The sequence below is a fragment of the Nicotiana sylvestris genome, chromosome 4 (genome assembly GCF_000393655.2).
Source record: "Nicotiana sylvestris chromosome 4, ASM39365v2, whole genome shotgun sequence".
Lineage (NCBI taxonomy): Eukaryota > Viridiplantae > Streptophyta > Magnoliopsida > Solanales > Solanaceae > Nicotiana > Nicotiana sylvestris.
Genome location: NC_091060.1, coordinates 67962008 through 67975906, shown reverse-complemented (window position 1 = coordinate 67975906; position 13899 = coordinate 67962008). Strand labels below are relative to the sequence as shown.

At 41.5% G+C, this 13899-nt stretch overlaps 1 protein-coding gene across 1 annotated transcript; it reads right to left on the bottom strand.

The window, feature by feature from the left end:
• Positions 1-4220: 4220 nt before the first annotated feature.
• Positions 4221-11821, bottom strand: LOC138889659 (uncharacterized). Its single transcript, XM_070172993.1, has 3 exons — positions 11328-11821; positions 10852-11041; positions 4221-4481 (listed from the first exon to the last, which is right to left on the bottom strand). The coding sequence occupies exons 1-3, from the start codon at positions 11819-11821 to the stop codon at positions 4221-4223; spliced, it is 945 nt and encodes a 314-aa protein (XP_070029094.1).
• Positions 11822-13899: the final 2078 nt, after the last annotated feature.

Sequence of the window (13899 nt, the reverse complement as noted above, 5' to 3'; positions counted from 1 at the left end):
TTAATAAACGGTGAAGTTTTTAATCTTCAAACCGAATGATATCTGATACAACCAGATCTAATAGACGGTGAAGTTTTTAATCTTCAATCTGAGTATATGTGACACAATCAAATTTAATAAACGGTGAAGTTTTCATTTTCAAATCGAATAATAAATTGGAGTAGAAAATCACTAAGATTTTAATCTCCAAAACGAGTATAAAGTCACTTAGACTTTAATTTCCGACAAATGAGTAGAACGTCACGAAGACTTTAATCTCAACGAACGAGTAAAAAATTATGCAGATTTTGATCTCGAAGCAGAAGTAGAAAATCACGAAGATTTTATTCTCTATAATGAGTGTAGAAAATCACGAGAGTTTTAATTCCCTTTCCAAATGGTTTTTCAACTAAACCATTATAACACTTTAAACATTTTGATCTCTTTCTCTAAACAAACACATATATGTTCATCTTTACATATATTATATTCATGATCTCAAGAATACTTCAAGTATTACTTGTAAGTCTAATTCATATCTTACAACCTTGAAAATAACCATCCACATATATTTATGCATGTTATCAAATTCTATATCAACTACTCATAGTTTTTCATATAGTCAAAGGAATAACAAATTACCCGTAAATACATGTTACTCCTACTCATGCATATATTCTAAATATATAAAATGAGATCATCACATAATAAATATCTTGCCCTAGCATTTGTAAAACGCATAGAGTAGGAAATTAAAAATAAGCAGAGTAAGAAAACAAAACCCGATTTTGTGCCAACTTATATATATGTTGCGGGCTGCAATCGTCACCGCATTGACATAAGGGCTACTAACTTTATATAGAATCTACTAATTTCATCAAAATGAACTTTGATGACAGGCGCACTGTTTTGTCATATTCGAAAAGATAAATTTCTCGCATTTGAACACTGGCTAAATTTCTCCCTGTATAAATGGAATTTGGTGATCCTCTCTGTATCGATAGCAACGACTGTGTCGAACACTAAAAGAAAGCCACTGCATTTTTTTTTATTTTTTTTAATTAATCCAAATTTGTCATTCTTGACAGGAAGTATAACAATTTGTCGCCTACCCAATGCCTTCATATAACTATTACTGGAATGTTTACACCCAGTAATTCTTTCTTTAAGGCAACTATTTGATATGCCTTCCTTCTAATTGGTAACTTAATTATGCCAAAGCAACACATGGCAGTAAATGACATCGCTATGGTAATCTTCAAACAGAACATTCTAAAGCAAGATCAATTTGCTTTTGACTGGGTAGCCAAGATCATTGCTGTCAAATTTCATGGCCATACAACATTTGATATAACTTTACCACATCATATACCAGCAAAATGCAACAGAAAGGTATACGACAAACATCAACGCATCAATTCTTGATTTTCTAAGACATAGGTTGTGCCGTAATTCTTAATTAATCATGAGGCCCGACCCCCACATGTGCCAGGAACTCTCGGCCTCATTTCAAAAATACTGCCTGTTCATTAATCACAGAAAATATCTTCGCTCTGGTTCTCCTCTCTAACAACAATCGAAAAATAGTTAAATTCCTTAAGATTGTTGGAAATCTGAATTTGAAACCAGAAAATTATAGAAGCAAACAAACGTTAGTTCAATAAACAAATCGTAAAATAATTCTGAGCCCACTGAATGCATAGTGTGTTCTTAAGGAATTTAATCCCCTAACTGTTGCCCAAGGTATACAGATTAATTCCTCCCAGGATAGAACAAAATAACTATTATGTGATAGAGGCAGTTCAAATCACAGGACTTCAGCGAACACAACAAACGGAGCAAACACACTTGACACTTATGTTTATTTAGAAAATAATGCAACAATGTAGGAAAGAGAGGAGAATATTTCAGATTTTTCTTATCTTAAAAATGAGGCCAAGTCTCTAAATTTATAAACAATGGAAGAGTGAGATGGAGAAGTGCAATCCAAAAGGTGCCTCTTCCATTTCCCATTCACACCCTTTAAAAAATGCAACAAACTTCTCACCTCTGCACCCATTATGAATCCTCTTTGCCACTGCATTACAACTTCCATTTGTGTCAAGTGGGTTCAAGTCTTATAATATTGTCTTCTTTTATGATTATCTGATGAAAATAATTATTTTTTGCGACAAAGCAGGTTCAACTGAACTGACAAAACAGATAATGCCTCCAAATCTTCAACACGTGAACAATGGTTGCCAACTCCAAATCATGAACCAGATAGTTCTTCTCATGAATCTTCAACTGCCGCGAAGCATAGGCAATGAGTGTCATCCTGCATTGACACTGCACCATGTCCAATACGAGATGCATCACAATAAACTGTGTAAGGCCCTGAACCTGTGGGAAAAACCAACACCGGTGTCGTAGTCAGGGCTGTCTTGAGCTTCTAAAAGCTCGCCTCACACTCGTCTGACCATCTGAACTGGGCACCCTTCTGGGTCAACCTGGTCATCGGGGCTGTGATGGATGAAAACCCCTATACGAACCGACGATAGTAGCCTGCCAATCCCAAGAAACTCCGAATCTCTGTAGCTTATGCTGGTCTAGGCCCATTTTTGACTGCCTCAATCTTCTTCGGATCAACCTGAATATCCTCTGGTGATACGACATGACCCAAGAATGCAACTGAACTCAACCATAACTCACACTTCGAGAACTTAGCATATAACTGATAATCCCTCAAGGTCTAAAGAACCACTCTAAGATGATGCTCGTGCTCCTCCCGGCTGCGGGAATAAATAAAAATATCATCAATTAAGACTATCACAAAAGAATCCAAGTAAGGCCTGAACACTCGGTTCATTAGATCCATAAAAGTTGTTGGGGCATTTGTCAACCCGAATGACATGACCAAGAACTCATAATGCCCGTACCGAATGCAGAAAGCTGTCTTAGGGACATTGGATGCCTAATCCTCAACTGATGGTAGCCACATCTCAAGTCAATCTTCGAAAATACCTTGGCACCCTGAAGATGATCAAACAAATCATCAATCCTCAGCAATGGATACTTATTCTTGATTGTAACCTTGTTCAACGGCTGGTAATCAATACACATTCTCATCGATCCATCCTTCTTCTTAACAAACAACACTGGCGCACCCCAAGGCGAAACACTCAGCCTAATGAAACCCTTCTCAAGCAAGTCTTGCAACTGTTCCCTCAACTCTTTCAACTCCGGCGGGGCCATACGATACGGTGGAATAGAAATGGGCTGAGTGCCCGGAGCCAAATCAATGCAAAAGTCAATATCCCAATTGGGTGGCATACCCGGCAGGTCTGAAGGAAAAACCTCAGGAAACTCACGAACAACGAGCACAGAATCAATAGAAGGAACCTCAGGTGCTAGAATCACGAACATATGCCAAATAGGCCAAACGCTCCTTCTCGACCATATGCCGAGCCTTCACATAAGAGATAACACTACAAGTAGAATGACTAGGAGTCCCTCCCCACTCTAAACGAGGCAAACCCGATAAAGCTAAGGTCACAGTCTTGGCATGACAGTCCAAGATAGCGTGGTAAGGTGATAACCAGTTCATCCCCAATATGACATCGAAATCAACCATGTCCAGAAGAAGTAAATCTATGTGAGCCTCAAGACCCCCAATCACAACTATACATAAACGATGGACTCGATCTACCACAATAGAATCACCTACTGGTGTAAACACATAAACAAGAGGCACTCAAAGAATCACTAGACATGACCAGATACGGTGCAAAATAAGATGACACATACGAGTACGTAGACCCTGGATCGAATAACACTGAAGCATCTCTATCACAAACCAGAACCTCACCTGTAATAACTATATCTGAAGCCTCAGCCTCGGGCCTGGCTGGAAGAGCATAACATCAGGGCTGGGCCGCACTACCTTGAACTACATCTCTGGGATCGCCTGCTGCTGGCTGGCCTCCACCTCTAGCGGCCTGAGCTCCACCTCTAATACCTCTACCTCCACCTCTAGCTGGCTGGGCGTGCTGTAGGACTCCTGTTGCCTAAACCATGGCATGGGAACCCTGATATTGAGAGCTACTCGGTGCTCGAGGGCAAAACCTAGCAATGTGACCCATATCACCACAAGTGTAGCAAGCCCTCGACTGCTGAGACTGCTGGCCCTGACGACCTGAATGACCACCCCGAAAACTCTAAAGCGGCGGTGTACTGATAGAAGGAGGTGGTGCACTGTAGGACTACTGATCAGAATACTGCATCTGAGGACCACAGCCACCTGAAGTACCGTGAGAAACCTGAAGTGCTGACTGAAAAGGCCTAGGAGTATGGCCTCTACCATATGAATCCCTACCTCCAGACGAGGTGCCACTGAATTGGCCTGAATGACGGGGCCTCTTGTCCGACTCATAACCACCTCCCTGTGACAAAACCATCTCCACTCTCCTGGCCATATTGGTCGCCTCTTGGAAAGATATCTCACTCCCTGCCTCCCTAGCCATCTGAAGATGAATCGGTTGAATAAGTCTATCAATGAACTTCCTCACCCTCTCTATCTCTCTTGGTGGGAAGTATGATAAGAGCATGACGAGCCAAGTTGATGAATATGGTCTCATACTAGGTAACAGTCATAGAACCTTGCTGTAGGCGCTCAAACTACTTTCGATAGGCCTCTCTCTGAGCGATGGGGAGAAACATCTCTAGAAATAGCTGCGTAAATTGCTCCCAAGTCAAGGCTAGCGATCCGGCTGGTCTAGCTAAACAAAAATCCCTCCACCAAGTCTTGGCAGATCCAGATAAGCGAAAAGTAGCAAAATCGACCCCATTGATCTCAACTATCCCCATGTTCCTGAGAACCTCATGATAGCTGTCTAGATAATCCTGGGGATCCTCAGTAGATGCACCGCTGAAAGTAGTAGTGAAGAGCTTGGTGAACCTATCCAACCTCCACAAAGCATCGACAGACATAGCTGCTCCATCACTGGTCTGAGCTACCACACCCAGCTGAACTGCTCCAACTGGCTGAATCACTGGAGTCTGAATCTGGGGAGCTACTTGCTACGGAGTGCGAGTAGCAGGAGTCTGGGCTCCTCCTCTAGCCTGAGAGACAGTTGGTGCTACAGGAAGCAAGCCTGCTCGGGTGACACTCTCCATGAGGCCCACTAGACGGACCAGAGCATCCTGAAGAACTGGGGTAGCAATAAACCCCTCTGGGACCTGAGCGGGGCCCACCGGAACTGCTGGGGTCGGAACCTCATCACCAAAGTCAACCTGAGGCTCCGCTGCTTGTGCTACTGCTCAGGGCTGAGCTCTACCCCTACCTCAGCCTCTAGCATGACCTCGGTCTTGTCCTCTGCCCCTCGTGGGAGCTGTTGCTGGGGGCTCGGGCTGTTGGTCAGTGGATGAGGAAGCGCGTGTTTCCGCCATATGCGAAAGAACAGAGTAGAAATTCAATTAGCATTGAGAAACCAAACCGCACGGCAGGAGAGAATAAATGTGAAGTTTTTCCTAACTCTGTAGCCTCTGGGGATAAATAGAGATGTCTCCATACCGATCCCTCAGACTCTACTAAGCTTGTCTGTGAACTGTGAGACCCATGTAACCTAGTGCTTGATACCAACTTGTCACGACCCGGATTTCCCACCATTAGGAGTCGTGATGATGCCTGCTAGTGTGAGTTAGGCAAGTCAAACCTTTGATCTAATTACTTCATTAACCGATTATTTCTTTATAACGAATATAAAGTGATAATGCGATAACAGTGGAAATTAAAATTTACGTGGAAGACAACAATAAAATATATTAAAACTGTATCTAATACAAATACTTAAGCCTTAACCACCCAAAACCTGGTGTCACAGTATCACAGACTGTCTAAGATTGCTACATATAAAGTCTGACGAAATAACAGTACATTGTTTTTGAATAGAAGGAAGATGAAACAGGAAATAGGGATAGAGGGAGACGCCAAAGCTTACGGACGCCTGCAATCTACCTTGGATCTCCAGGTGGACTGAAGGTAGCTTCCACACTACGGTCCAAAAGCTGCTCCGGGATCTGCACATAGTACAGAGTGTAGTATCAGCACAACCAACCCCATGTGCTGGTAAGTGTTTAGCCTAACCTCGGTGAAGTAGTGACGAGGCTAGGACCAGACTACCAAATAAACCTGTGCAGTTCAAATACATATAGAGCGGAAAGAAATACGGAAATAACCAGTCAATATGGGAGAGGGAGCATGCTATGAGGGAGATAACAATTTCGAATAGAAAGACATCAAGTAATGAAAGGAACAATATAAATCGGATATCAACAAAGAATCAGAAATCAACAAATGCATGGCATCACCCTTCGTGCTTTTACTCTCGTCCTCACCAAAGCAATCATATAATAAAAATGTACACGGTATCACCCTTTGTTCTTTTACTCTCTTTCCTCACCATATAATCAATATAATCGACACGGAATGGTACATCGTGCGGCAGGGCATCACCTTCGTGCTTTACACTCTTTCTTCACAATCATACACAACATCATCCTTCATGCTTTACACTCTTTCCTCACGAAAAAAACAATGCATGACATCACCCTTCGGGCTTTAACTCTCTTCCTCGCCCAAACAACAATCACAAACAATAGGGCAAGGGAACAAATGAAGTTGCAATAAAAATCATGGCAAGGGAACAACAATTTAATCCCGGCAAGGGAACAACATCAATAACATCAACATCCCGGCAAGGGAGATAACAAATAAATCAACAATAGCCCGGCAAGGGTGACAACATAATGATCTCCTCTCTTTCTCACTTTTGCTTCACTATTCACTTCACTACTCGAGTCAATGCTTTGGAGGTTCAATTATCACTTATACTTTCACAATTCGTTATACAACTTGAGCCAACTCTCCTCAAGGTTCATAGATCACAATTCCTTCCACAAACTCTATACCACAAATAGAAACCACCACTAAGGCATGAAAGATACAACGAAGTCAGGATAATCACAATATAAAGACTCACGGACATGCTAGACACCAACGTATAGATACTCGTCACCATGCCTATACGCCGTACTCAACAATTACCACATAGCAAATAGGACTCAACTCCTAATCCCCCATCTAAGGTTAGACCAAACACTTACCTCGATACCACGAACATAATTCACGATTCAATTATAGCTTTACCTCTTGATTCCACCACCAATTCGCTCGTATCTAGTCACAAGTTACTTAATTACATCAATAAACGCCAAATGAATCGATTTGAATGCATAAAAATGAGTTTAAAATCGTCTAAGTATAAAAGTTGCAGGTCTCAGATGTGGGAATTGCGAATAGGGGTTCGCAATTGCGAACCCCGACCTCTGCTGGCTTAGAAATTGCGAAGGGAAGCTCGCATTTGCGAACCCTTAGGAAATCTGGGCTTTTCGCATTTGCGAACAATAAGTCGCATTTGCGACTTCAAGCCTTCCCAGCATACGTCGCATTTGCGAAACATAGCTCGCGTTTGCGAGATAAGGCAGGCCTGGGCTGGTTCGCATTTGCGACCAAGACCTCGCATTTGCGAGCCAGGCTTCGCAAATGCGAAGCCTGCAGGCCTGATCATACCATCAAAAATTCTGCAATTTTTCTAAGTGCAAAATGCACCCCGTGGCCTATCCAAAACTCACCCGAGCCCTCGGGGCTCCAAACCAAATATACACACAACCTCAAAAACATCCTAAGAACTTATTCGTGTATTCAAATCACCAAAATAACATCATGAATATCGAATTAAACCTCAAGATCAATGAGATTTCTCAAAACTTCTTTAAACATCAAATTTGCATTTAAGGCCCGAATCACGTCAAACGGATTCCGTTTCTTACCAAACTTCACAGAATTATCTTAAATCATATATAAGACTTGTACCGTGCGCCGGAACCAAAATACGGGTCCGATACCAACATGCTCTAATCAAAATTCATTTCCAACCCTTAGACACAATTTCAGAAAATAAATTTCTTCAAAAATTCATTTCTCGGGCTTGGGATATCGGAATTCGATTCCGGGCATACACCCAAGTCCCATATTTTCCTACGGACCCTCTGGGACCGTCAAATCATGGGTCCGGGTCCGTTTACCCAAAACGTTGACCGAAATCAAATTAATTCATTTTATAGTAAAAATTTATTATTTTTCACATATTTTCACATATAGGCTTTCCGGCCACATGCCCGAATTTTACACGCAAATCAAGATGATGCTAAAAGAGGTTTTTAAGTCCTCGAAACGCAGAATTCACTTTAAACCCGAGTGATGACCTTTTTTGGTCATCACATAAGGTGTCCCCGCCCCCGGTGAAGAGAGCAATGCATGCTGTGGTTCTCTATGAGTTGCCCATGTTGATATTTCTTAACTGATAATTTCTTTTGTTTGTCATTTGTGTAATCCGTTACGTATCAAGTGCTGGGCATGTGTATTATCTACATAAACCTTTCTCAAAGACAAAGGTTCAATGGGCAAGAGGTCACGATTCGAATCATAAATTTACAAATCGGAAACAAATAGTTCCCTAGGTGTCGACTGTCATCGCTCATTAGTGCATCCTCTATGTCCCTGTTAACTATTTGAAAAAGGATGGAAAAAAAAACGAGAAATGGTTGGAGTAGATTTTGAGAAAAAATGAAAGAAAAAGAATAAATTTACATGTGAAAACAGACACACATAAACCAAATATTTCATCTATATTTATATTATATTAAAAGCATGAAGGCCCTTAACAAAATACCTTTCGCCTTTTTTACACTTTAGAAATAGATTTACATTGGACAAAGTTGTAATTTAAGTTATTTTCCTAAAACTATGGACATTAATTATTTCCTAATTTTTAGGAGTTCAAAATTTTACTATAATACGGAGTAAGGTTTTACTTATATTCTTTCCTTATTTAAATACAATATAATACTCTAAAAAGACATCCGGCTAATAATTACTTACAATTATTGAACATTTCACTTATTAATTTGGGTGCTTATAGTAAAGTCATTGGATTACTAAATTAAGTTTTACTTGGAATTATTTTAAGCTTCTTTTATTTATTTCCACGATACCTACAAATTTTTGCCTAATATTTAGGATGTACTTCCTTTTCTTTACCAATTTAAAATAAACTCTTTCCAGCATCACAAAAGGTAACATAGTGTTGAAACACCGAAGTTTTCACAAATTTTAGATAAACTAATATTTAAAATTTTGATGTTAATTGTGAATTTACACTTTTAAGTTTCCAAGACCTTAACGTTAGATAATCAAAATTTTATTTATTATAGAAAGAATTATGTTAGAATTAATTCATCATGTTAAACATATACTCATCTCATAGAAAATAGAAGTTTTTGATAATCAATAATTAGCGACGAATTTTTACTGTTTAGCTATGAAAAAAGTGATTTGTCGCTATTTCTTTCGTAGTTGATATGTTTAACATACATAGTACCTCAACATCATTTCATACGGCGTTAAAACAAAAATAAAGGGATACATGATAGTCATTTAGCTTTCAAAAATATCTAGGTTGTTTTAATGTTTAGCTAGATCATCCGCTACTTTGGTGACTAAATATGAATATTATTTCAATAACAACAATATACCCAGTAAAATCTCACTAGTGAGGTCTGGGGAGAGTGGTCTGGGGAGAGTAGAATGTACGCAGACCTTACTCTACCCCTGAAAGGTAGAGAGGCTGTTTCCGGAAGATTCTCGGCTCAACACAAGAGACAATAATATCAGAAAAGAAAAGACCTGTAACAACAAAAGAAGCCAGAAAGATAATAACAAAACTGTAAGAGACAACAAATAAGTGAAAGGGCAATAACACAAAACTATGCAAAACAGCAAAATAATGTGAACACAACATATACCACTAATAGACCTAGACAAAATTCTATTAGACTACCCGGTAAAAGAGGGAAAAACTCTCGACTACCCCCTAGGCTATAACTCTAATGCTCGACATCCACACGGTCCTACCAAGAGCCATGTCCTCAGAAATCTAAAGATGTGCCATGTCCTACCTGATCACCTTGCCCCAACACTTCTTAGGCCTCCCTCTACCTCTTCTTCTACCTACCAAAGTCCACCGCTCACACCTCCTAACTGGGACATCTATGGTTCTTCTCCGCATGTGCCCGAACAACCTAAGCCTCGCTTCCCGCATCTTGTCGTCCATGGGAGCAACACACACCGTCTCCCGAATATCTTCATTCCTTATTCTTATCCAGTTTAGTATGCCCACACATCCATCTCAACATCCTCATTTTGGCTACTTTCATCTTCTGGATATGTGAATTCTTCAATGGCCAACACTCAACCCCATACAACAAAGCCAATCTAACCACTGCCCTGTAAAACTTACCTTTGAGTTTCGGTGGCACCTTCTTGTCACACAAGACTCCAGACGCTAACCGCCATTTCATCCACCCCACCCCAATATGATGCGTGCCATCCTCGTCGATCTCCCTATCTCCCTGGATGATTGACCCTAGGTACTTTAAACTTTCTCTCTTGGGGATGACTTGTGAGTCGAGCCTCACTACTATGTCCGCTTCCCCCATCACGCTGCGGAACTTACACTCCAAATACTCCGTCTTAGTCCTACTCAACTTGAAACCTTTGGACTCCAGGGCATGCCTTCAAACCTCCAGTCTCTCATTAATGCTGCCTCACGTCTCATCAATGAGAACTATATCATCAGCGAACAACATACACCATGGAAACTCCCTTTGAATATGATTTGTCAGGGCGTCTATTGCCAGGGCAAATAAAAACGGGCTAAGCGCAGATCCTTGGTGTAACCCCATAACCACTGGAAAAAGCTTTTAGTCACCTACCACGGTCTTGACCCAAGTCTTAGCTCCATCATACATAACCTTTATCGATCTAATATACGAGACTGACACCTCTTTCACCTCCAGGCATCTCCAAAGAATGTCAAGAGGGACCTTGTCGTATGCCTTCTCTAGGTCAATAAACACCATGTGCAAATCCCTCTTCCTATCCTTGTACTGTTCCACCAACCTCCTGATAAGGTGGATAGCTTTAGTAGTTGAATGTCTTGGCATGAACCCAAACTGGTTTTCAGAAATAGACACCACCTTCCTTACCCTCCCTTCCACCACCATCTCCCAAACTTTAATGGTATGGCTTAATAACTTGATGCCCCAATAGTTGTTACTATTTTGGATATCACCTTTGTTCTTACAGTGGAATCATCATGCTATATCTCCACTCATCTGATATTGTCTTAGTCCTGAAAATAATATTAAACAACCCAGTCAGCCACTCAAATCCTTCTCTACCCACATACCTCCAAAATTTTACTGGAATGTCATTTGGTCCAGTCGTTTTGCCCTGACTCATCTTACACACAACTCCCACTACCTCCTCCATATTAATACGCCTGTAATACCTAAAGTCTCGGAGACTCTCGGAGTGCCCCAACTTCCCTTGCATGATGTTACCGCCCTCCACTTCATTCAAAAGTTTATGAAAGTACGTCTTCCATCTATGCTTAATTTGGGACTCCTCCGTCAACACCTTACCTTCCTCGTCTTTGATGCACGTCACTTGATCCAGGCCACGAGCCTTCCTCTCTCTTGCTTTGGCCAGCCGAAATAACTTCTTGTCCCCACCTTTACCCCCTAGTTCCTCATACAACCGACCAAACACAACATTTTTAGCCTTAGTGGCCGCTAATTTCTCCTTCTTCCTAGCTTTCTTATACCTTACTATGTTCGCTCTCCTCTGCTCCTCGTCAGTGCTCTTCACTAACGAAAGGTACGTCGCTTTCTTTGCTTCCATTTTACCTTTGACCCCGTCATTCCACTACCAGTCGCCTCTGAGCCCTCTATAATAGCTCTTCGAGACCCCTAATACCTCTTTCGTTGCCTCTTTTATATAGTCTGTAGTCGCCATCCACATAGCGCTAGCATCCCTACCACTCTTCCAAGCACCCACAACCATCAACCGCTCCTCCAAATCCTATGCAATATCCTTAGTCAAAGCACCCCACCTGATCCTCGGTTGACCCCGTACGAACCTATTCTTCCTCTTTATCATGATACCAACATCCATCACCAGGAGCCTTTGTTGAGTCATGAGGTACTCACTTGGGATCACCTTACAATCCACGCACAATCCCCTAGCACACCTCCTGAGGAGGATATAATCAATCTGAGTCTTAGCCACCATACTCTAAAAAGTAACCAAATGGTCCTCCCACGATCACCAACTCAAAAGCCCTAGCGAAATGCAACAGTGAAGTGCCTCATCCGTTCTTATCCCCAAAGCCGAAGCCACCGTGCACCTCGCCATAACCCCTAGTAGATGACCCAATATGACCATTGAAATCCCCTTCTATAAATAACCTTTCCGTAGGTGGATACCTCGTACCACCTCATCCAACCCCTCCCAGAAGTGCCTCTTAACATCCCCGTCCAGGCCCGCTTACGGCGCGTAAGCGGTACCGACATTCAGAGTGCTCCCTCCAACTACTAACTTAATCGCCATTAATCTGTCATTCACCCACCTAACCTCTACCACTAACTTCCTGGGCTCTCTATCCACCAAAATACCCACCCCGTTCTTTCCCTTCATGCATCCGAAGTACCACAATTTAAACCTGTCCGCATTCCTCACCTTCGATCCTAATCACCCGATCTCCTGAACATAAGATATATTGACCTTCCTCTTCTGGAGAATCTTCCCCAACTCTATAGACTTACCCATCAATGTCCCTATATTCCACAATCCAATCCTCAACCTACAGGCTCCCTTGTTGCCGTTACTCCCTTTTGTCCACGATCCAATCCTCAACTACTAAATATGAATATTATTTGTAAATTTTAAAAAATATTATTTTATAATTCAAATAAATTATTTAATAATATTTATGAATTTTTAAATTTTATATTCATTGAATAGGGTGAACGAAACTTCTAAGCGAAATATCGTTCGTTTTTTTACCCTTAATAGATGGATCTATGTGTTTATTTCAATGGAGAATAAATAAGTCAATGTGTGCACTACTGTCTTTATTCTTTCTCCAAATGGTGTGTACAAAAAATTATGGTCTACTCTTTCTTATGCCTTATAACTTCATGTAACAAATATGCAAGGTCCTTCTAGCAATTATCCTGGTACTCTGGGCCCGATTCAGTCTCCACCACCACCACCATCGGGGAGTTTCTTCGAGTGCGGGGACTTTGGGCATATGTGGAGACATTGTCCCCATCGCCAAGAAGTCCAGTATAGTAGAGGAGTCAGGCTGCAATTTCCACGCCAGTTACTTCACCACCTGCTCAGCCAGCTCGAGGTGGGGCCTAGGCCGCTAGAAGTCACCCTAGAGGGGGAGGCCAATTAGACGGTGGTCAGTCCTGATTTTATGCTATTCCTGCTAGGCCAGATGTTGTTGCTTCACACGTAGTGATCACAGGTATTGTCTAAGTGTGCCACAGAGATGCTTCCATATATTTGACCCCGGTTCTACTTATTCCTATGTATCATCCTATTTTACTCGTTGTTTATATATGCCCCATAAGCCCGTAGTTTTACTTGTTTATGTATTTACGCCGATGGGCGATACTATTATTATGGACCGTATATATCAATCGTGTGTGGTGACTAATGGGGGATTAGAGACTAGAGTTTATCTTTTATTGCTTAGTATGGTCGATTTTGACCCGATCTTGGGTATGGATCTGTTGTCTTCATGCCATGCTATTCTGGATTGTCACGCTAAGACCATGACATTGGCGATGCCGGGGTTGCCAAGGATTGAGTGGAGAGGTTCTCTTGATTATGTTCCCAACAGGGTAATATTTTATTTGAAAGCCCAACGGATGGTTGGGAAGAGTTGTCTGTCTTATATGGCCTTTGTG

Coding starts and splice junctions, on each gene's coding strand:
- LOC138889659 (XM_070172993.1), bottom strand. CDS start 11,821: ATGGAAGCAAAGAAAGCGACGTACCTTTCGTTAGTGAAGAGCACTGAC. Junction 11,042..11,327: donor ATTCCAGTAAAATTTTGGAG/GTATGTGGGTAG, acceptor CCACCTTATCAG/GAGGTTGGTGGAACAGTACA. Junction 4,482..10,851: donor AGACTTGGGTCAAGACCGTG/GTAGGTGACTAA, acceptor ATTCATCTTCAG/ATGGCTAGGGAGGCAGGGAG.